This window comes from Dendropsophus ebraccatus, chromosome 1 (genome assembly GCF_027789765.1).
Source record: "Dendropsophus ebraccatus isolate aDenEbr1 chromosome 1, aDenEbr1.pat, whole genome shotgun sequence".
Taxonomy (NCBI): Eukaryota; Metazoa; Chordata; class Amphibia; order Anura; family Hylidae; genus Dendropsophus; species Dendropsophus ebraccatus.
The window spans coordinates 223986133-224006829 of NC_091454.1; the positions used below are offsets into that span (position 1 = coordinate 223986133).

At 45.4% G+C, this 20697-nt stretch overlaps 2 protein-coding genes across 2 annotated transcripts; both read right to left on the bottom strand.

The window, feature by feature from the left end:
• Window positions 1-4269: 4269 nt before the first annotated feature.
• On the bottom strand, window positions 4270-7316 carry LOC138785264 (zona pellucida sperm-binding protein 3-like). Its single transcript, XM_069961031.1, has 8 exons — window positions 7142-7316; window positions 6581-6699; window positions 5936-6039; window positions 5680-5857; window positions 5488-5608; window positions 5151-5242; window positions 4944-5077; window positions 4270-4511 (listed from the first exon to the last, which is right to left on the bottom strand). Exons 1-8 carry the CDS (start codon window positions 7292-7294, stop codon window positions 4270-4272), a joined length of 1143 nt encoding a protein of 380 aa, XP_069817132.1. The 5' UTR covers window positions 7295-7316.
• A 9433-nt stretch (window positions 7317-16749) lies between these two features.
• Window positions 16750-20134, bottom strand: LOC138785266 (zona pellucida sperm-binding protein 3-like). Its single transcript, XM_069961048.1, has 8 exons — window positions 19637-20134; window positions 19081-19199; window positions 18431-18534; window positions 18175-18352; window positions 17987-18107; window positions 17647-17738; window positions 17440-17573; window positions 16750-16991 (listed from the first exon to the last, which is right to left on the bottom strand). The coding sequence occupies exons 1-8, from the start codon at window positions 20132-20134 to the stop codon at window positions 16750-16752; spliced, it is 1488 nt and encodes a 495-aa protein (XP_069817149.1).
• Between the last annotated feature and the right edge of the window lie 563 nt (window positions 20135-20697).

Here is a 20697-nt window from a genome sequence, read left to right on the forward strand (position 1 = left end):
AGAAGTCACACAAGGAGAGGGTGGAGGAGGCTGAGCTTTATACCCATCACACGGCCATCCTCCACCTGATGCCTTATTACACTCAGCTGGGACTCCCCCACCACCACATCTGATGAGGAGACAGCCATGAGGAGGAGTCATGTAATGGTGGTTTAAACCCACACACCGTATACGCAGCGTATTTACTGCTGCGATACGCAGCAAATACGCAGCAGATTAGATTAGATCTAAATAACTGAACACAGTATCAAATCTGCACCATCAAATCTGCTGTGTATTTGTTGCGTATCTGCTGCGTATACAGTGTGTGGGTTTGTACCCTTATGCTACGTTTACACGGAACGATAATTCGCCTGATCGTACGATTAACAATGTCGGAGTAACGTTTTTTTTTTTCATAACAATCATCGTTTAGACGGTACGATACATCGTACGGAAAAATCGTTATGCAATCGTTTTGCAATCGCTTAAGCCTATCTCTCACACAGGTGAAATCGTTGAAAGACTGTTTACACGGAACGATCTGCGTATTTTTTGCTAACGATCAACGACGATTTGAGAACACGTGGAAAGATCAAAATGAACGATTTCTCGCTCGTCGCTCGATCGTTCTCTGCGTTTACACGTACGATCATCGTTCAAATTTGATTGTTATCGTGCAAATTCGAACGATAAATCGTTCCGTATAAAACCACCATTAGGAGCTGCTTCCATTTGTCTTGCCAGACCCTGTTCACACTGGGCAAATTTATTAAGGGCTTTGCGCATATTATTTTGTGAATAAATGTTTTTTTCACCCATTTTTGGTCTAAATTTTATGAGCCATTATTCGACCGGTGAATATTTTTTTGTAGATGTGACTTTTTCTTTAATCTGCCTGGTTTGACTTTTCACCTAAAAATTTGCACCTTATTTATCATTTGCGACTTTTTAAAAAGTGGCACAAACATGTGCAGGCCTATGTCTGGTCAATACCAGGTGAATTTTCTACTTTTTGCAAGAATTTTGTGACTTTTTTTTTTTGCGCCTTTCTTTTTTACTTAGGTGCAGTCACTAAGAAAGTGCTACAGTCACAAGTCACAAGATACTGGAACACTGGATACTGGAAATATCCACCAATCCTCATAAGAAGAGTCACACACAGACTCCTTAGTAAATATAGGGGGGAGGGGAAGAAGGGGGGCAGGAGGTAAAAAGGTAACTAGCCTTGGGTGGGGAAGGTGTTTGCAGTGCATACAGAGTGACCAGTCTGGGGTGGGGAGGGTGGTCGGAGGGTACAGGGTGACCAGTCTGGGGTGGGGAGGGTGGCAGAAGGGTACAGGCTGACCAGTCTGGGGATCAGGGGGTACAGGGTGACCAGTCTGGGGTAGGGAGCAGGGGGGGTACACTAGAGCAATTACACAGAGAACAGGATTATGGGAGCAGTATGGATGGGGCAAAGAAGCAGCGTTCCTTTGTTCGAGTTTGGCGTCTAAATAAATTTGTCATCAGTGTCTGTATTTATGGGAATAATATTGTGAATTGATGTGGGGGGGGTACATTATTTTATTCTTAAAGGAGAAGTCCCACCAAATTAAAACACATGGAGAAAGGCAGGAGAGTGCGGGAAACCCGTCCTAATGCCTCCGTAGTCCCACTGATGGACGCCAGATGTAATTTTTCGGCTCTTCCACCTGCAACATCACGTACCCTGCTGCGTGATTGCCTGGTGTCCTATTACAGTCACTGATTGGCTGAGCAGACAACCACACAGTCGGCTACGTGACATTGCAGCTGGAAGAGCGTCTGTCAGCTGGAGCGGCACTATGGGACACAAGGAAAGGCGAGTTTACTTTGCTCATTAGGAAGCTCCGCCTTATGATTGACAGGTACAGACAGCAGAGCGCCTTTAAGGTATTTAGGTGCTAAATTTTTTATGAAAGAACTTTAGAAAAATATACAGTGATCACAGAGCTGCCCGATAATCAGGGGGTGTAACTAGAAAGGGCTGGGCCCCATAGCAAACCTTTGACTGGAACTACTCACCATCCCACTGTAGGTATGTTAGACATCTCCCCTTGTATCCCCCCAGGTAGATAGTGCCCTATGGTAGACATCCCCCCCCATAGATAGTGTCCTTTAAAATGGGCATCTCAACTAGTGTCCTACCCCCCCCGTACTGGAAGGCACCTGACTGGATATGGAGGGTGCATACTGACTGCACATGCACTCTCCTCTATTTCCTCCTAAAACCTGATCGTTAGCAGCTGCCAGGAAAGGGTTAACAGTTCCTGTGAGGCTGTAACTCCTCCCCACACCCCTCTCAGACACAGCTCCTGGATGTTTCCTATGAGCTCTGTGGCCAATAGGCCGGATTCCCTCCTTGCTCTAACCCCTCCCTCTGCCTTTAGGAACCTGAACTTCCTCTTCCTGCCCTCAGTCTCCACAGGACTGACCTGCAGCCGGTTTGCCCACCCGCCCTCCCTTTTGATCTTGGTTTGTCATGGTGTTTTGTTTCTTTTTGTGCTTTATTTTTGTAATTATACATAAGTCACAGCTGGCGGAAATTACCTGCTAAGCAGGCGTGTTGGGTTAGTAAGGCGGACTTGCACGGCAGGAGTCTGTCGTCCGGCATACCCCTTTACACCCTTCGGTCTAAGAGTTCGGCACTACGTGCCCGGTTATTGGTTTGGTTTGAGAAATAATTAAAAGCTGTGGCCGATCACCACCCAGCAAAAGTTATATTGGTGTCTGTGTCTTTATTCCTGGCAGCTATGTTAATTATGGTTGCTCTTTGCTTTAGGTCTATGTGCAGTCATAGTGTCCCCCATGGTAGACATCTCCCCTAGTGTCCCCAGTGATAAGAATCTCACTTTGTATGTATCCCCCCAAACATTATGTCCCCTTAAATAGACATCTTCCCTAGTATCCTATCCCCCAGTACATAGTGTCCCCCATGGTAGGCATCTCCCCGAGTAGTATTACAACAGCTCAAAAGGCCCAGTGAGTTGCAGGGATGGGTCCCCTGTTGCGGCAGGCCCCATAGCAGCTGCCGATAATCATTTATGTTAGTGATGGTTACATGGTAATATGACATTATCTATCCCGTACTATGAACACCACGTACGTGCTGCCTTGGTCATAGTGTGTGTGGTGAGCCCAAGCTTGGTGTGCAGTCCGGGGCCTATGGGAAAGTTAATCCACCCATTACATGACCAATGATTGAGCAAATGTGCCATTACATTTTGGAACCAAGAAGCCTTGTTCCATGGGGAAATTTCTGCATAGAAATTCACTTAAAGATTTTCATTAAAAAAAAAAAAAAAAAAAAAAAAAAAAAAACAAGTGAATATGCTCTATAATTTACTTGGTATAAATGATCTAACAGTCATGATGACAAGTAAAAGGAAAAGCTGCATCGAAAACTGCAGCAAAATAGGGAACATTAGGATGAGAAACCACGGCAGATGAGACATCCAGGAATATTCCTTGGAAATATAAAAAGTTCTTAAAAAGTTCTTAAGACCATTGGTTTCTAGTAGGATTCTACTTTGCATAAATCATAACCTTGTGAATGGGGAAGCAAATCCATCTATGGTCCATATGGGAAGGACTAGATCCACCATTTTGGTCCTAGCTGAGATGCAAATGAGGGAAGCATTGAGGTGGATGAGGGTCAGGGCTTTATGGGCAAGTTGGAAAAATAATACCAATATTTCCAGCCAATGGATTATACAGAGGATAACAGTCTGCACTGTGCTTCAATAGACATCATCAAGACAGCCCCCTACCCAGAAACAGATGACTGGTTGGGAACAGCATCTGCTAAAAGATTGAGACCACCTTATGGCTCTAACTCCCTATATATAGATCATACATTTATTGCAAGACAAAAAGGAATACAAGTTTGCAAAACCACCCAAAAGTATAACCTGGAATTAAGTGATTGTCTCTAGAATCACTTCAAAAAGTATAATTGTTACCCAGAACCACCAGGAACTACAGATCCCAAATGACCAAGAACATCTTCTTCCATATCTCGGTGTAATCCCATAAACAGATTCTGGTCTCTCAATTGTAATAGAGCTGCCGCATTTTATGGGATTACATGGAAGGAGAGGATCTTGTAATCTGTAATTCCTGGTGGCTCTGGGTAACATCTCCCCCATAGCACCAGATAAACCAGCACCATATAGAAAGCAGAAGATATAAAGACTTCACTATCCACCCCATTTATGCATTTCCAAATTTAAATACTTTAGACGAGGATTTATCAAAAAGCGTTTATTTCTATACAGATTCTTTAGCAGTAAACCTCATCAGAAGACATTTTCCCACCACAGTAAGGGCAACAGCGACAACCACTGTAGTGACAGATCCGATGGCCACCAGCACCAACAGCTGGAGAGGTTCCTGGCCTGCACCCATCCTGGAAGCTTGGGCGGTTCCTTCTCTGGCCTCCTGGTTAGGCTTAGCTCCAGTCACTAGAAGAGGACCCAATGTGGCCAGGCCGTGTTCCTCTACCTTTGAGCCTGTCAAAAGAAACACATTGAAGACTACTGACTGTTCCCAGCTCAGCTCAAACTGATCTGTGGTTGTTAGAGAACTGGCTTCACCAGGATCTCACAACTTCTGCATGTTATGGCTTAAGAGGTATTAAAGACTACACATCTGAATGACCAGGAGTAGACTCACTCTAGCACTCGATACAATTCATGGTTATTCACTAGAGATCAGCGAACCAGGTTCGGGTTAGAGTCGATCCGAACGCTCAGTATTTGATTAGCTGGGGCTGCTGGATAAAGCTCTAAGGTTGTCTGGAAAACATGGATACAGCCAATGACTATATCCATGATTTCCACATAGCCTTAGGGCTTTATCCGAGTTCAGCAGCCAACGCTAATCAAGTGCCGAAAGTTCGGATCGACCTGAGCATGCTCCAGGTTCGCTCATCTATTACTCACCTACATCTCTCTTCCCAAGTCCTCTCGGCCTCCCAAGGTACGAGCCCCATGCTGATCTGGGGCCTGTAGGAGCAGCACAGTTCCCAGTGGTGCAGCACTGGCAGATCCCACTAGGGCCTTCCACAGGTGACCAGCTAGAAGAGATTAAGGATCAATAGAGTGCCCAACCACTGATGTAATTCCTTGGTTCTCTACACAAGTTTTTACCTGCTGGAGGCCTTGTTGTAGGAGCAGGCCTTGTTCACTGGGTCAGGGGTCTGGTCAATGGCAGCAGCTCTCAGAGAACAGGTGATATAGATCTAGAACACAAATAGAGGTCACTCACATCCCAAAGACTCGTGCCCACCTCCGAAGTACAACTTTTGCTAAAGAAAGCCTTACAATAGGAGGGACAAGCAAGACTTGTTGTATCCAGTAAAGGCAACCAGTGTTGGTAGCTTTTTTGATATTGGGGCTTTCAGGTAAATATGATGAACCTAGGTGCCATTTAAGCTGGCTCAGATTTTGACACCGACTCTGGTGATTCTGGACTGGGGGTTCTTACCAGAGAGACGGCACTGTCTGTAAACCTGAAGGCATCCACTATGAAGCGTAGAGTGTCTGCTTGAGGTCTTGGAGAAACAAAGACTGAAGAGGAGTCTTCTTGCATCCCATCCATCAAGCACCTAGAGGACAGATGAGCTGTAAACAATAGGTTCCTTGAAGACTTGGGACAATATTGATGGGAGTAACTCACCCATTGTTAGAGATGATCTCATAGCGAGGAGTGGAGGTCACATCTGGGGTAATGGTGGCCACACAACTGTCCACAAACAGGATCATCGGGGCATGGTTCTGAGTGTCCAGAGAGGCTTCTATGTAGAACATGTCACCAAGCTGGAAGACCAGTGATTGACTGGGAGCGCTCCAGTCCGCTGGAGAAGAAGATACTGGAGCATAAGTATAGGCCAAGAAACTCTGAACCACTGGCCTAGTACTAGAAAGCTTCTTACCAGTCATGAGATGCAAGGAGAAGGCCAGCCGTTCTTCTGAAGTCACAGTGCTGCTAAATGGGATCCATGTTGGCTTGATGGCCTTACTGCTCACATTACCATGTCTACACAAGAAAATATTTACAAGTGAAAGACATTGAATCCATGCATTATGTGGTTTTAGGTAGACCGACCCCTAAAGCCAGCCCTAGGAACACCAGTACTGTCCCACCATATAGCAAGAGGCATGCACACTGACAGGGTTGGACAATACATTTCTTTGAGTTAGTTAAGACAATAGAGACTACTCTTCTCATGGCCATCCAAGTAGACAGCCACGGTGCAAGGCCTGGTAATAGCTCATTAAAGGGGTTATCCAGCGCTACAAAAAACATGGCTACTTTCTTCCAGAGACAGCACCACTCTTATCTCCAGCTTGGGCTGGGTTTTTCTGCTCAGTTCCATTGAAGTAAATGGAGCTTAATTGCCAACCGCACCTGAACTGGAGACAAGAGTAGTGTTGTCTCTGAAAGAAAGTTGCCATGTTTTTATAGCACTGGATAACCCCTTTAAAGACTGCTGCGACCATACTGATTGGCCACTAGTACTTTGCACACATTATGTGCAGATGTTACGGTATGGAGCACACCATGGGTATAGGCTCACCGCGGGTAGTAACAATGGATGGGAACCACAGCAGAGTTGAACCTGGTGATGGGCACATTTCTGGGGGAGCTGGGGGTGTAGCGCAGGTTAACGCTATAGATCAGCCAGTCTGGAGTCATCTGGAAGGGGGAAGATCACAGTAAGGTTACACTATAACACAAGTGTCCATTTCATATAGTGGGAGTTGTAGTTACTACATAGGAGAGACAGGAGACCAAGAAAGGGCAGGAATTTATAAACAGGACAGGATCACAGCTATACTACTTGAGAAGTCATTTGGACATAAGACTACTGGAGGTCCAAGTGATCCTAAAGATTATATCAAGCATCTCATCAGTGGAGACATCATAGACTTAACAGATCGGTCATTGGGTGAGATGGGAAACATACGCAGCTTAACCTACGAGATGTGGCCATCACTGGCACATAGTAAGAATGGCAAAGTTATAGCATATTACAGATGGCCAATAGAAGATTCCATGATGTATAGACAGAACAGAATCAATATGGAGGCTCATAGTATACAACCATAAACTTCACAGGGTTCCTCCCATCACTCACCTCTAAGCTGCTCCCACAGTCTTGGAGATCAGCTTCAAACATCACATTGGGGTCAGTAGTCTGAGCTCCAGGGGGGCAGGAACCCAGGGACAGGTCTGAGGGCCTCACCAGCTTACCATTACCATAGAAGTCTCTCTTCACCATCACCACCATCTTGTCCTCACCACACTGCACACTGATAGGGGAGGATGAGGGTTGTAGTGCAAGCTGCCGGGACTGATACTCCGCTCCAAGACTCCTGGAGCCCCATCCGTATACAGGCTGAAGACTTCTCGGAGACCCAACACCAGAGACTGAGTGAGACTGAGACCAAGGGTTTGCTCTAGGAGAACCCAGTCTAGAGGAAGATTGTCCAAGTCCTCTAGAAGATCCCCATCCAGCCTGGTTACTCCTCCACCAAGTGTCATACTGGCGCCGGGGTCTAACCGAGGAGCTGCTAAAGCCTGGTCCATAGAGCAGAACCACTAAGAGCCAACTCCACCTGATCCACAGCTCCATCCTGTCTGCAGGACAAGGTGGAGGAGGCTGAGCTTTATACCCATCACACGGCCATCCTCCACCTGATGCCTTAATACACTCAGCTGGGCCTCCCCACCACCACCACATCTGATGAGGAGACAGCAATGAGGAGAAGTCATGTAATGGTGGTTTATGCTACGTTTACTCGGAACGATAATTCGCCTGATCGTACGATTAACAATGTCGGGGTAACGTTTTTTTTTCATAACCATCAGCGTTTAGACGGTACGATATATCGTACGGAAAATTCATTTTGCGATCGTTTTGCAAACGCTTAAGCCTATCTCACACATTGGTTAAATCGGTGAACGACTGTTCACACGGAACTTTCTGCAAATTTTTTGCGAACGATCAACGCCGATTTGAGAAGTTGTTGAAAGATCAAAATGAATGATTTCTCGTCGTCGTTTGTGCGTTCGCAGCGTTTACACGTACAATTATCGTTTGAATTCGATCGTTATCGTGCAAATTCGCACAATAATCACTCCGTGTAAATGCAGCATCACACTGAGCGATAATCTGCACAATTAACGATTTTGAAACAATCGTTATTTTTTTTTTTTATAACGATCAGTGTTTAGATGGAACGATACATCGTACGGAAAAATCGTTATGCAATCGCTTAAGCCTATCTCACACATAGGTGAAATCGTTAAAAAGACTGTTTACACGGAACAATCTGAATATTTTTTGCGAACGATCAACGACGATTTGAGAACATGTTGAAAGATCAAAATGAACAATTATAGTTCGAATTCGATCATTATCGTGCAAATTCGAACGAAAAATCGTTTCGTGTAAAACCACCATTAGGAGCTTCTTCCATTTGTCTTGCCAGGCCCTGTTCACACTGGGAAAATTTATCAAGGGCTTTGCGCATATATTTTTGTGAATAAATGTTTTTTCCACCCATTTTTGGTCTAAATTTTATTTATGAGCCATTATTCGACCAGTGAATATTTTTTTGTAGATGTGACTTTTTTTTTAATCTGCCTGGTTTGAGTTTTCACCTATAAATTTGTGTAATCAGGGATTTGCACCTAATTTATCATTTGCAACTTTTTAAAAAGTGGCACAAACATGTGCAGGCCTATGTCTGGTCAATACCAGGTGAATTTTCTACTTTTTGCAATAATTTTGTGACTTTTTTTTTTTGCGCCTTTCTTTTTTACTTAGGTGCAGTCACTAAGAAAGTGCTACAGTCACAAGTCACAAGATGCTAAAATTATTATGTTAATTTGTTTTCCCTGAGACCCATTGGCATCACAACATATGGGGTAAATTCGCCCCTGCGAGCCCCTGGGACGAAGGAATATTTAATGAAAAAATAACAATTAAATTTTAATCCCCTCCTCCATGAGGTATAAATAGGCTCCACCTCCCCCTAGACCTCAGTCTAATTATAAAGAAACATAAAACACAGGGAGGGAGTCTTGTGATGCCAATGGGTCTCAGGGAAAACAAATTAACATAATAATTTTAGCTTCCCTTACGTCCCATTGGCATCACAACATATGGGGAATTAGCAAGCATTATCCCCAATGGGCGGGTTATTTATTACGTCCGCATTAAGAACAGATCTTGCAAAGGTTGTTCTTGACAAGAAAGAAGTATCCAGCCTGAAATATCTCACAAAGGTAGTCAAAGACGACCAGGTAGCTGCCTGGCATATGTCCTCAGGTGGCACAGCGGCACGCTCTGCCCAAGTGGAGGCCACAGCTCTAGTAGAGTGAGCCCTGGTAAATTCTGGTGGATCCAGATCAGCAGAGGAGTAACATAAGGCAATGGAGTCACAGATCCATCTGGATATTGAAGGTTTTGAAGCCTTTCTCCCCTTGTTCTTTCCTGCGAAAGGGATAAAGAAATTCTCGTCTTTACGAAAATCACCTACTCTATGTAGATAGATCTTGATAGCTCTGGATACGTCCAATAAAGAAAGATCCAAGTCTTCTTCAGATGATCCAGTAGGAGAAAATACAGGCAATACTATAGGCTGGTTGATGTGCAAATGAAGCCACCATAGGCAGGAATCCTGGAAGGAACCTAAGGATAACTTTGTCTTGGGAAAAAAATCACGTATGGAGGTGCGGAGCTAAAGGCTTGAAGTTCTCCAACTCTCTTAGCAGAGGTAATGGCTAGTAAAAGAGAAACTTTCAATGTTAACTTGAAGTCTACCTCCTCCCAAGGCTTAAAGGGAGGAAGACACAGGCGTCTCAACACAAAGGATAAGTCCCATGGGTCTACCTGCTTTACCAGGTTAGGCCTAGTCTAAGGTTAGTCCAGGTTAGGCCTAGTCTAAGGTTAGTCCAGGTTAGGCCTTAACAAAATTCTTTACCTCCAAGATCTGAAAGAAACGTGAGTTTAGGTGTGCAGAGAGGGCTGCTATCTGCACCTTGATGGAACTAGGTTTTAATCCTTTATAGAAGCCTTCCTGTAAAAACTCCAATGACTGTGGAGTAGAAGGTTTAAGTCCATCAATACTCCTGCTTGCACACCAATCTTGAAAATCTTCCAAATCCGTGCATAAGATTTATTTGTAGTGCTACTACGAGCGTGAGAAAGGGTATACTATACCTTCTCAGAAAAACTAGAGTCCAATACGGTCCTCTCAGTCTCCGAGCTGTCAAGCTGAGGCTGGAAGATTCCTGCACAGATGTTGACCCTGGAATATTAGATCCGGATGCAGAGGTAACCTCCAAAATTCCCCTCTGCTCATATTCATGGGCAGGATGAACCATGACCCCTTCGGCCAGAAGGGAGTTATTATTATTACTGACGACTGATCTAGACTGATCTTCATCAAACTCTGGGAATCATGGCTATGGTAGGAAAGATATACGCCAGCTGGTATGTCCATGGTGTTGTCATTGAGTCCACTACCGTGGGATTGTCCGCCCTGTAAAGGGAACAGAAATTCCTCAGTTTGGCATTGCTTGCTGATGCCATGAGGTCTCTCTGAGGAAGCCCCCACCTCTGGGTTAACTGAATGAACACTCTCCTTGAGAGAGACCATTTCCCCGGTAATGTCAGGCCTCAACTCAGTCAATCCACCAATATATTGTCGACACCCCTGATATGAATCGCAGAGAGTCTGGTTATTCTGGTTTCTGCCCAACAGAAAAATCTTCTCTACTTCCCTGAGGAGAGAAGGGGATCTGGTACCTCCCTGTTTAGGTACGCCACACAGGTCCTGTCGTTCATCCGGATTCTGACTGCTCTCTGTAAAATAGGAGGAGAAAAATGAAGAAGAGCTAGATAAATCGCTCTGAGCTCCCTCACGTTGGAGGGCAGAGCGCATTCCTGTTGACTCCAAGATCCTGCAGTCGTGATGACTGTCAGATGAGCTCCCCAACCTGTTCCTGCAGCATCTGTCGTGATGGTTATCCAGTGTGGTTCTGAAAATAAAACTCCATGTTTGACTTGTCTCCACCACATTACAGAATGTCTTGTTTGAGTCGATAGAACATGCATCGCATCCAAGTCCTTCAGTCCTCGGTTCCATACTGTTAGTGCTTCTCTCTGAAGAAATCTCATGTGCCATAACGCCCATGGCACCGCGTCCGCAGCTGAGGCAAGGAGCCCTAGAAAGCGCATTTATGTTCTTATGGATACCTGACGAGGAGGAATTAGGAATTAAGTCTGATTTCTCTATGTTGATGAGCCAACCTAATTGTTGAAGTATGTCCTGGACACAACTGAACTCTCAGAAGATCCTGAGTCTGAGTCATAATCAACCAATCGTCCAGGTAAGGGATAACTTTATCCCCTGTAGACGGAAGCGAACCATCATGGTGACACTACCTTTGTGAAAACAAAGGGTGCGGAGGTATTCCGGATGGAAGGACTTTGAATTGTAAGTGTCTTACCTTCCCCTGGATTTGGATGGCGAAGGCTCTCCTGTGAGCCTTCAGAATCGGTACATGAAGATATGCATCCTGTAGATCTATGGGGACCATAAAATCTCCCTCCTGGAGGATAGATTTTACCGATCTTATGTTCTCCATGTGGAACGTCTTCTTTACGATGCATCTGTTGAGATATCGCAAATCTATAATAAGCCTCCAATTTCCGGATGGCTTCAGCACTAGTAACACTGGGGAGTAAACTCCCTGACCGATCTCGGATAGAGGAACATCCTCTAGAGCCTCAATGGAAAGGAGGTAAAGGATTTCTGTCTCCAGGACTAAGTGTCTTTCTGGCTTAAGATTTCTTGACAGAAGAATCTTGGAGGAGGAAGAGATGATAAATGAAGGACACAACCATTTTGAATAATATTTCACACCCAGTGATCTTTCCTTAATTCTTCCCAGGCAGGGAGAAACAAACTCAGACGTGTTCCCACTGGACAGCTTCTGCGTCAGAAGTCTGGTTTCTTGTTGGTGTCCTTATTCTGCTGCTTCCCGGAACCTCTTCTGGAATAGTTTCTTCCTCGACCTCTGTACTGGTATCTCCCTTTGCCTCGCTGAGGAGATTTTGCTCTGCGAAAGGAATCACCGCTCTTATAGGACAATGGTAGGGACTTCCCCTCCTTGTCAGACAATTCCTCCATTAATTTATCCAGCTCAGAGCCAAACAGCCTACCTGGCTGGAACTCCATATTACAGAGCTGAATTTTGGAGTTAGCATCTCCAACCCAGGGTTTTAACCATAGCGCCCTTCGGCAGCGGTCGAGAGCGTACTAATTTTTTTACGCTAACCTGGTTCCCTGAGATGCAGCATCGCAGAGGAAGTCAATGGCCATAATGACCTTTTTTAAGGAGCGAAGGACCTTGTCCCTGCTCGCTCTACCTTCCAAATTTTCCTGGACCTTGGCCAGCCATCTTCTTAGGCTTCTAGAAACCTCAAAGAAGAAATGGAGACTGCCCCTTGGGCTGCCGCTGCCGTATATGATCTCTTGAGGGCTACCTCCACCCTTCTATCCATTGGATCCTTAAGATTGGATCCGTCCTCCGCAGGCAGCACAGTACGTTTCGACAGTTTGGCTATGGCCGGGTCCACCTTTGGAGGCTCAATCCAGTCCTTACATTGTTCTTCCTTGAGAACATATAAGTTCTTAAACCTCTTGCTCAAACCCGGAGCTTTTTCCGGTTGCTTCCATTCCGCCTGTAACATAGACAATGAAGTCTTACCCACAGAAAAAGCCCTAGGCTTTTTTGAGGAGGACCAATCCTATCCTCTATTTCCTCAGGGTGTATTTCAGCTTGCACAGCTTAGCAGAGTTTGTGAATTCTATCAGCTGTGAAATACCCCCTGAATAATTCTCTCATCTTCAGAAGTAGAAGAGGTTTCAGAAGAAGATGATGACTTAACTTCATCAATCACAGTAAAACTGAAAATGACCATAATCCTACAGCCATAAAGTAATATACTCAAAGGCTGGGAGTAGAGAGAGAAATACTCTGTTTGGTCTTTAACTTAGGACACGGGCGGCGATTCTCATTAGCCCCTAAAGTCTTTTGCACATAGTCCTTGACCCATACAACTACATCCTGAACATCAGGCTCCTCATAGGTTTTGGTCTGCATGAAGGACAGCGTACTTAGGCATTATAAATATTTTTAGGCATTCATAAATATTTTTGTGAAAGAAAGGATGAATCTTATCTGGAAAAAATGATCCTCCTACGGTATCCATAGCCGTCAGGTAGTGGAGTCTCACACTCGGCACATGAAGTGCTTCCTTAGAAGGTCTTTTTCCAGCAGCAGGACTGGTCTCCATTTCAGACATCTGCAAATAATCAATGTATTACAATACATATAAACCACTAGCCTGGCTAGAGTGATACCGGAAAGAGACACTAGGTGGCAGCAACACTTACTTTTAAGTATATAGAAGAGAGATCACAGCACTTTGCACTCAGATGTTTTCTATTAGATCCAAATGAGCCACAGAAAATCCTTCCAGAGGAAAACAGCCAGACCTAGAGGTAGCAACAGCTTACCTTCTGCCTTGGACACACAGCTAATCCGGCATGCAGAGAGCGCGCGCCGCTGCCGGCCCCCGGAAGTGACATGACGCCGACGCCGCAGTGCTGAGATGCACGCAGCGCTCATGCGTTCCACAGTCGAACGCGACTGGAAGAAAAGCCAGCGGCTCGGGTGACGCGCAGAGTGCGTTCCAAGACGCACTAGGTAAGAAAAACTTAAAAGCTAAGACCTGCAGAAGCAAATATCAGGATACTACCTGGACACCGGCTCCAGCGGCATCCCAGCAATCATTACCTGGAGGGAAAACCTGAATGCTACAGGTTAACAAAGCATAAAAACGGAGGAGGGACAAAGTCCCCTAGGGCTAACAGCAACGAAGTAAGAAAAGACTGAGGTCTAGGGGGAGGTGGAGCCTATTTATACCTCATGGAGGAGGGGATTAAAATTTAATTGTTATTTTTTCATTAAATATTCCTTCGTCCCAGGGGCTCGCAGGGGCGAATTTACCCCATATGTTGTGATGCCAATGGGACGTAAGGGAAACTGGAAATATCCACCAATCCTCATAAGAAGAGTCACACACATTAGACTCCTTAGTAAATGTCCCCCTGTGATTTTGTTCTGCATTTCATGTATACATTTTTTAGGGGGAGGGGAAGAAGGGGGGCAGGAGGGAAAAAGGTGACTAGCCTTGGGTGGGGAAGGTGTTAGTGGGTACAGAGTGACCAATCTGCGGTGGGGAGGGTGGTCGGAGGGTACAGGGTGACCAGTCTGGGGTGGGGAGGGTGGCAGAAGGGTACAGGCTGACCAGTCTGGGGATCAGGGGGTACAGGCTGACCAGTCTGGGGTGGGGAGCAGGGGGGTACACTAGATTAATTACACAGAACAGGATTATGGGAGCAGTGTGGATGTGGCAAAGAAGCAGTGTTCCTTTGTTCTAGTTTGGTGTCTAAATACATTTTGATCAGTGTCTGTATTTATGGGAATAATATTGTGAATTGATGTGGAGGGGGGTACATTATTTTATTCTTAAAGGAGAAGTCCCACCAAATTAAAACACATGGAGAAAGGCAGGAGAGTGCGGGAAACCCGTCCTAATGCCTCCATAGTCCCACTGATGGACGCAAGATGTCATTTTTCGGCTCTTCCAGCTGCAACATCACGTACCCTGCTGCGTGATTGCCTGGTGTCCTATTACAGTCACTGATTGGCTGAGCAGACAACCACACAGTCGGGTACGTGACATTGCAGCTGGAAGAGCGTCTGTCAGCTGGAGCGGCACTATGGGACACGAGGATAGGCGAGTTTACTTTGCTTATTAGGAAGCTCCGCCTTATGATGACAGGTACAGACAGCAGGGTGCCTTTATTAAGGTATTTAGGTGCTAAATGTTAAATGAAAGAACTTTAGAAAAATATACAGTGATCACAGAGCTGCCTGATAATCAGGGGGTGTAACTAGAAAGGGCTGGGCCCCATAGCAAACCTTTGACTGGAACTACCCACCATCCCACCACCGTAGGTAATCCCCCTGTTTGTCAGCCCTCCACCCAGTAGATATATGTTAGACATCTCCCCTTCTATCCCCCCAGGTAGATAGTGCCCCCATGGTAGACATCCCCCCCTCCCCCCCATAGATAGTGTCCTTTAAAATAGGCATCTCAACTACGTCCTACCCCCCGTACATAGTGTCCTACATGGTAGGCATCTCCCCGGTGATAGGAATCTCACTTTGTATCCCCCCCCATACATTGTGTCCCCTTAAATAGGCATCTTCCCTAGTATCCTATCACCAAGTACATGGTATCCCCCATGGTAGGCATCTCCCCGGGTAGTATTACAACAGCTCAAGAGGCCCAGTGGGTTGCAGGGATGGGTCCCCTGATGCGGCAGGCCCCATAGCAGCTGCCGATAATCATTCTTTATGGTCAGTGATGGTTACATGGTAATATGACATTATCTATATCGTACTATGAACACCACGTACGTGCTGCCTTGGTCATAGTGTGTGGTGAGCCCAAGCTTGGTGTGCAGCCCGGGGCCTATGGGAAAGTTAATCCACCCCTGCACACATTACATGACCAATGATTGCGCAAATCTGCCATTACATTTTGGAACCAAAAGGCCTTGTTCCATGGGAAAATTTCTGCATAGAAATTCACTCGAAGATTTTCATAAAAAAAATGAATATTCTCTATAAAATTTACTTGGTATAAATGATCTAACAGTCATAATGACAAGTAAAAGGATAAGCGGCATCGAAAACTGCAGCAAAATAGGGAACATTAGGATGAGAAACCACGGCAGATGAGACATCCAGGAATATTCCTTGGAAAAACAATATAAAAAGTTCTTAAGACCATTGGTTTCTAGTAGGATTCTACTTTGCACAAATCAACCTTGTGAATGGGGAAGCAAATCCATCTATGGTCCATATGGGAAGGACTAGATCCACCATTTTAGTCCTAGCTGAGATGCAAATGAGGGAAGCATGGGAGGAGGATGAGGGCCAGGGCTTTATGGGCAAGTTGGAAAAATAAGCAATCCACAGCCCAGAATACCAATATTTACAGCCGATGGATTATACAGAGGATCAGTCTGCACTATGCTTCAATAGACAAACAGCCCCCCACCCAGAAACAGATGAATAGTTGGGAACAGCATCTGCTAAAAGGTCTTTGAGACAACCTTATGGCTCTAACTCCCTATATATAGATCATACTTTTATTGCAAGACAAAAAAGTAATACAAGTTAGCAAACCCACCATAAGTATAACCTGGAATTAAGTGATTGTCTCTAGAATTACTTCAAAAAGTATAATTGTTACCCAGAACCACCAGGAACTACAGATCCCAAATGACTAAGAACATCTTCTTCCATATCTCGGTGTAATCCCATAAACAGATCCTAGTCTCTGAATTGTAATAGAGCTGCTGCAGCATTTTATGGGATTACATGGAAGGAGAGGTTCTTTGTCATATGAATTCTGTAATTCCTGGTGGCTCTGGGTAACAATTGTACAGATAGATGCAGGTCATCTCCCCATAGATAAACCAGCACCATATAGAAAGCAGAATATATATTTAAACTACACCATCCACCCTATTCATGCATTTCCAAAGTCAAAGACGAAGACAAAGATTTATCAAAACGTGTTTATTTCTATACAGATTCTTTAGCAGTAAACCTCATCAGAAGACATTTTCCCACCACAGTAAGGGCAACAGCGACAACCACTGTCGTGACAGATCCGATGGCCACCAGCACCCACAGCTGGAGAGGTTCCTGGCCTGCACCCATCCTGGAAGCTTGGGCAGTTCCTTCTCTGGACTCCTGGTTAGGCTTAGCTCCAGTCATTAGAAGAGGACCCAGTGTGGCCTGGCCATGTTCCTCTACCTTTGAGCCTGTCAGAAGAAACACATTGAGCTGAGCTGGGAACAGTCAGTAGTCTTCAAACTGATCTGTGGTTGTTAGAGAACTGGCTTCACCAGGATCTCACAACTTCTGCATGTTATGGCTTAAGAGGTATTAAAGACTACACATCTGAATGACCAGAATAGATTCGCTTCTAGCACTCGATACAATTCATGGTTATTCACTAGAGATGAGCGAACCAGGTTCGGGTTAGAGTCGATCTGAACCCGAACGTTCGGTATTTGATTAGCTTGGGCTGCTGAAGCTGGATAAAGCTCTAAGGTTGTCTGGAAAACAAGGATACAGCCAATGACTAGCCATGATTTCCACAAAGCCTTAGGGCTTCAGCCAACTTCTGCAGCCACCGCTAATCAAATGGCGAAAGTTCGGGTTCGGATCGACTCGAGCATGCTCCAGGTTCACTTATCTATTACTCACCTACATCTCTCTTCCCAAGTCCTCTCGGCCTCCCAAGGTATGAGCCCCATGCTGATCTGGGGCCTGTAGGAGCAGCACAGTTTCCGGTGGCGCAGCACTGGCAGATCCCACTAGGGCCTTCTACAGGTGACCAGCTAGAAGAGATTAAGGATCAATAGAGTGCCCAACCACTGATGTAATTCCTTGGTTCTCTACACAAGTTTTTACCTGCTGGAGGCCTTGTTGTAGGAGCAGGCCTTGTTCACTGGGTCAGGGGTCTGGTCAATGGCAGCAGCTCTCAGAGAACAGGTGATATAGAGCTAGAACACAATTAATAGAGGTCACTCACATCCCAAGGACTCATGCCCACCTCCAAAGTACAACTTTTGCTAAATAAAGCCTTACAATAGTAGGGACAAGCAAGACTTGTTGTATCCAGTAAAGGCAACCAGTGTTGGTAGCTTTTTTGATATTGGGGCTTTCAGGTAAATATGATGAACCTAGGTGCCATTTTAGCTGGTTCAGATTTTGACACAGACTCTGGTGATGCTGGACTGTGGGTTCTTACCAGAGAGACGGCACTGTCTGTAAACCTGAAGGCATCCACTATGAAGCGTAGAGTGTCTGCTTGAGGTCTTGGAGAAACAAAGACTGAAGAGGAGTCTTCTTGCATCCCATCCATCAAGCACCTAGAGGACAGATAAGCTGTAAATAGGTTCCTTGAAGACTTGGACAGTATTGATGGGAGTAACTCACCCATTGTTAGAGATGATCTCATAGCGAGGAGTGGAGGTGACATCTGGGTTAATGGTGGCCACACAACTGTCCACAAACAGGATCATCGGGGCATGGTTCTGAGTGTCCAGAGAGGCTTCTATGTAGAACATGTCACCAAGCTGGAAGACCAGTGATTGACTGGGAGCGCTCCAGTCCGCTGGAGAAGAAGATACTGGAGCATAAGTATAGGCCAAGACACTCTGAACCACCAGCCTAGTACTAGAAAGCTTCTTACCAGTCATGAGACGCAAGGAGAAGGCCAGCCGTTCTTCTGAAGTCACAGTGCTGCTAAATGGGATCCATGTTGGCTTGATGGCCTTACTGCTCACATTTCCATGTCTATACAAGAAAATATTTACAAATGAAAGTCATCGAGTCCATGCATTGTGTGGTTTTAGGTAGACAGACCCCTAAAGTCAGCCCTAGGAACACCAGTACTGTCCCACCATATAGCAAGAGGCATGCACACTGACAGGGTTGGACAAAACATTTCTTTGAGTTAGTGAAGACTGGATTAGTGCAGACAGACTACTCTAGAGACCATCCAAGTAAACAGCCATGGTGCAAGGCCTGGTAATATAACTCATTAAAGGGGTTATCCAGCACTACAAAAACAGGCTACTTTCTTCCAGAGACAGCACCACTCTTATCTCCAGCTTGGGCAGGGGTTTTCTGCTCAGTTCCATTGACGTAAATGGAGCTTAATTGCCAACCGCACCTGAAATGGAGACAATAATAGTGTTGGCCACTTTCTTTCAGAGACATGTTTTTGTAGCACTGGATAACCCCTTTAAAGACTGCTGTGACCATACTGATTGGCCTCCAATACTTTGCACACATTGTGCAGATGTTACGGTATGGAGCTCAACATTGGTATAGGCTCACCGTGGGTAGTAACAATGGATGGGAACCACAGCAGAGTTGAACCTAGTGATGGGCACATTTCTGGGGGAGCTGGGGGTGTAGCGCAGGTTGACGCTGTAGATCAGCCAGTCTGGAGTCATCTGGAAGGGGGAAAGATCACAGTAAGGTTACACTATAACACAAGTGTCCATTTGGAGTAGTGAGAGTTGTAGTTACTACATAGAGACAGGAGACCAAGAAAGGGCAGGAAACTAAACAGGACAGGATCACAGCTATACTACTTGAGAAGTCATTTAGACATAAAACTACTGGAGGTCCAAGTGATCCTAAAGATCATATCAAGCGTCTCATCAGTGGGGACATCATAGACTTACAGATCGGTCATTGGGTGAGGAGGGGAACATACACAGCCTAACGTACGAGATGCGGCCATCACTGGCACATAGTAAGAATGGCAGAGTTATCGCATACTACAAGTGGCCAGTAGGAGATTCCATGATGTATAGACAGAACAGAATCAATATGGAGGATCATAGTACACAACCATAAGCTTCACAGGATTCCTCCCATCACTCACCTCTAAGCTGCTCCCACAGTCTTGGAGATCAGCTTCAAACATCACATTGGGGTCAGTAGTCTGAGCTCCAGGGGGGCAGGAACCCAGGGACAGGTCTGAGGGCCTCACCAGCTTACCATTACCATAGAAGTCTCTCTTCACCATCACCACCATTTTGTCCTCACCACACTGCACACTGATAGGGGTGGATGAGGGTTGTAGTGCAAGCTGTCGGGACTGATACTCTGCTCCATGACTCCTGGAGCCCCATCCGTATACAGGCTGAAGACTTCTCGGAGACCCAACACCAGAGACTGAGTGAGACTGAGACCAAGGGTTTGCTCTAGGAGAGCCCAGTCTAGAGGAAGATTGTCCAAGTCCTCTAGAAGATCCCCATCCAGCCTGGTTACTCCTCCACCAAGTGTCATACTGGCGCCGGGGTCTAACCAAGGAGCTGCTAAAGCCTGGTCCATAGAGCAGAACCACTAAGAGCCAACTCCACCTGATCCACAGCTCCATCCTGACTGCAAGACAAGTCACACAAGGAGAGGGTGGAGGAGGCTGAGCTTTATACCCATCACACGGCCATCCTCCACCTGATGCCTTATTACACTCAGCTGGGCCTCCCCACCACCACCACATGTGATGAGGAGACAGCCATGAGGAGGAGTCATACTAGGAGCTGCTTCCATTTGTCCTGTTAGGCCCTGTTCACACTGTGTTTTTGTCTTGCACATATACATGTTATACACTAGGAATGGAAAAAAATCTCCTACCTTAGCAGTTGTTGCCATATAACTATTCCTACACACAACTGGTTCTCCATTACATTATATAAAAAAGAAAATACTTTAATATATTTTTTAATTTTCATAATCATAGTTCAGAATGTATACAGTACAGCAAAATACAATTTCCACAGTGTCATGGTAACCGATCAATTGTCTTTGCAAGGCCACTGTGTTTGTTGCTTTTTAAAGGGCCAGTACCTCATTCATTCATAAAGGGCCGATACCAAATTAGCTGTAAGGGTATAAACCCACACACCGTATACGCAGCGTATTTACTGCTGCGATACGCAG

What these genes read in the sequence shown, in the direction of transcription:
- LOC138785266 (XM_069961048.1), bottom strand. Translation starts at nt 20,134, where the DNA reads ATGGAGCTGTGGATCAGGTGGAGTTGGCTCTTAGTGGTTCTGCTCTAT. An exon ending in TACAACAAGGCCTCCAGCAG is followed by an intron (nt 17,574 to 17,646) that starts GTAAAAACTTGT and finishes AATCTCTTCTAG; the next exon opens with CTGGTCACCTGTAGAAGGCC. An exon ending in ACTTGGGAAGAGAGATGTAG is followed by an intron (nt 16,992 to 17,439) that starts GTGAGTAATAGA and finishes TTCTTCTGACAG; the next exon opens with GCTCAAAGGTAGAGGAACAT.
- LOC138785264 (XM_069961031.1), bottom strand. Translation starts at nt 7,294, where the DNA reads ATGGTGGTGATGGTGAAGAGAGACTTCTATGGTAATGGTAAGCTGGTG. An exon ending in CAGACAGTGCCGTCTCTCTG is followed by an intron (nt 5,243 to 5,487) that starts GTAAGAACCCCC and finishes TTTGTGTTCTAG; the next exon opens with ATCTATATCACCTGTTCTCT. An exon ending in ACTTGGGAAGAGAGATGTAG is followed by an intron (nt 4,512 to 4,943) that starts GTGAGTAATAGA and finishes TTCTTTTGACAG; the next exon opens with GCTCAAAGGTAGAGGAACAC.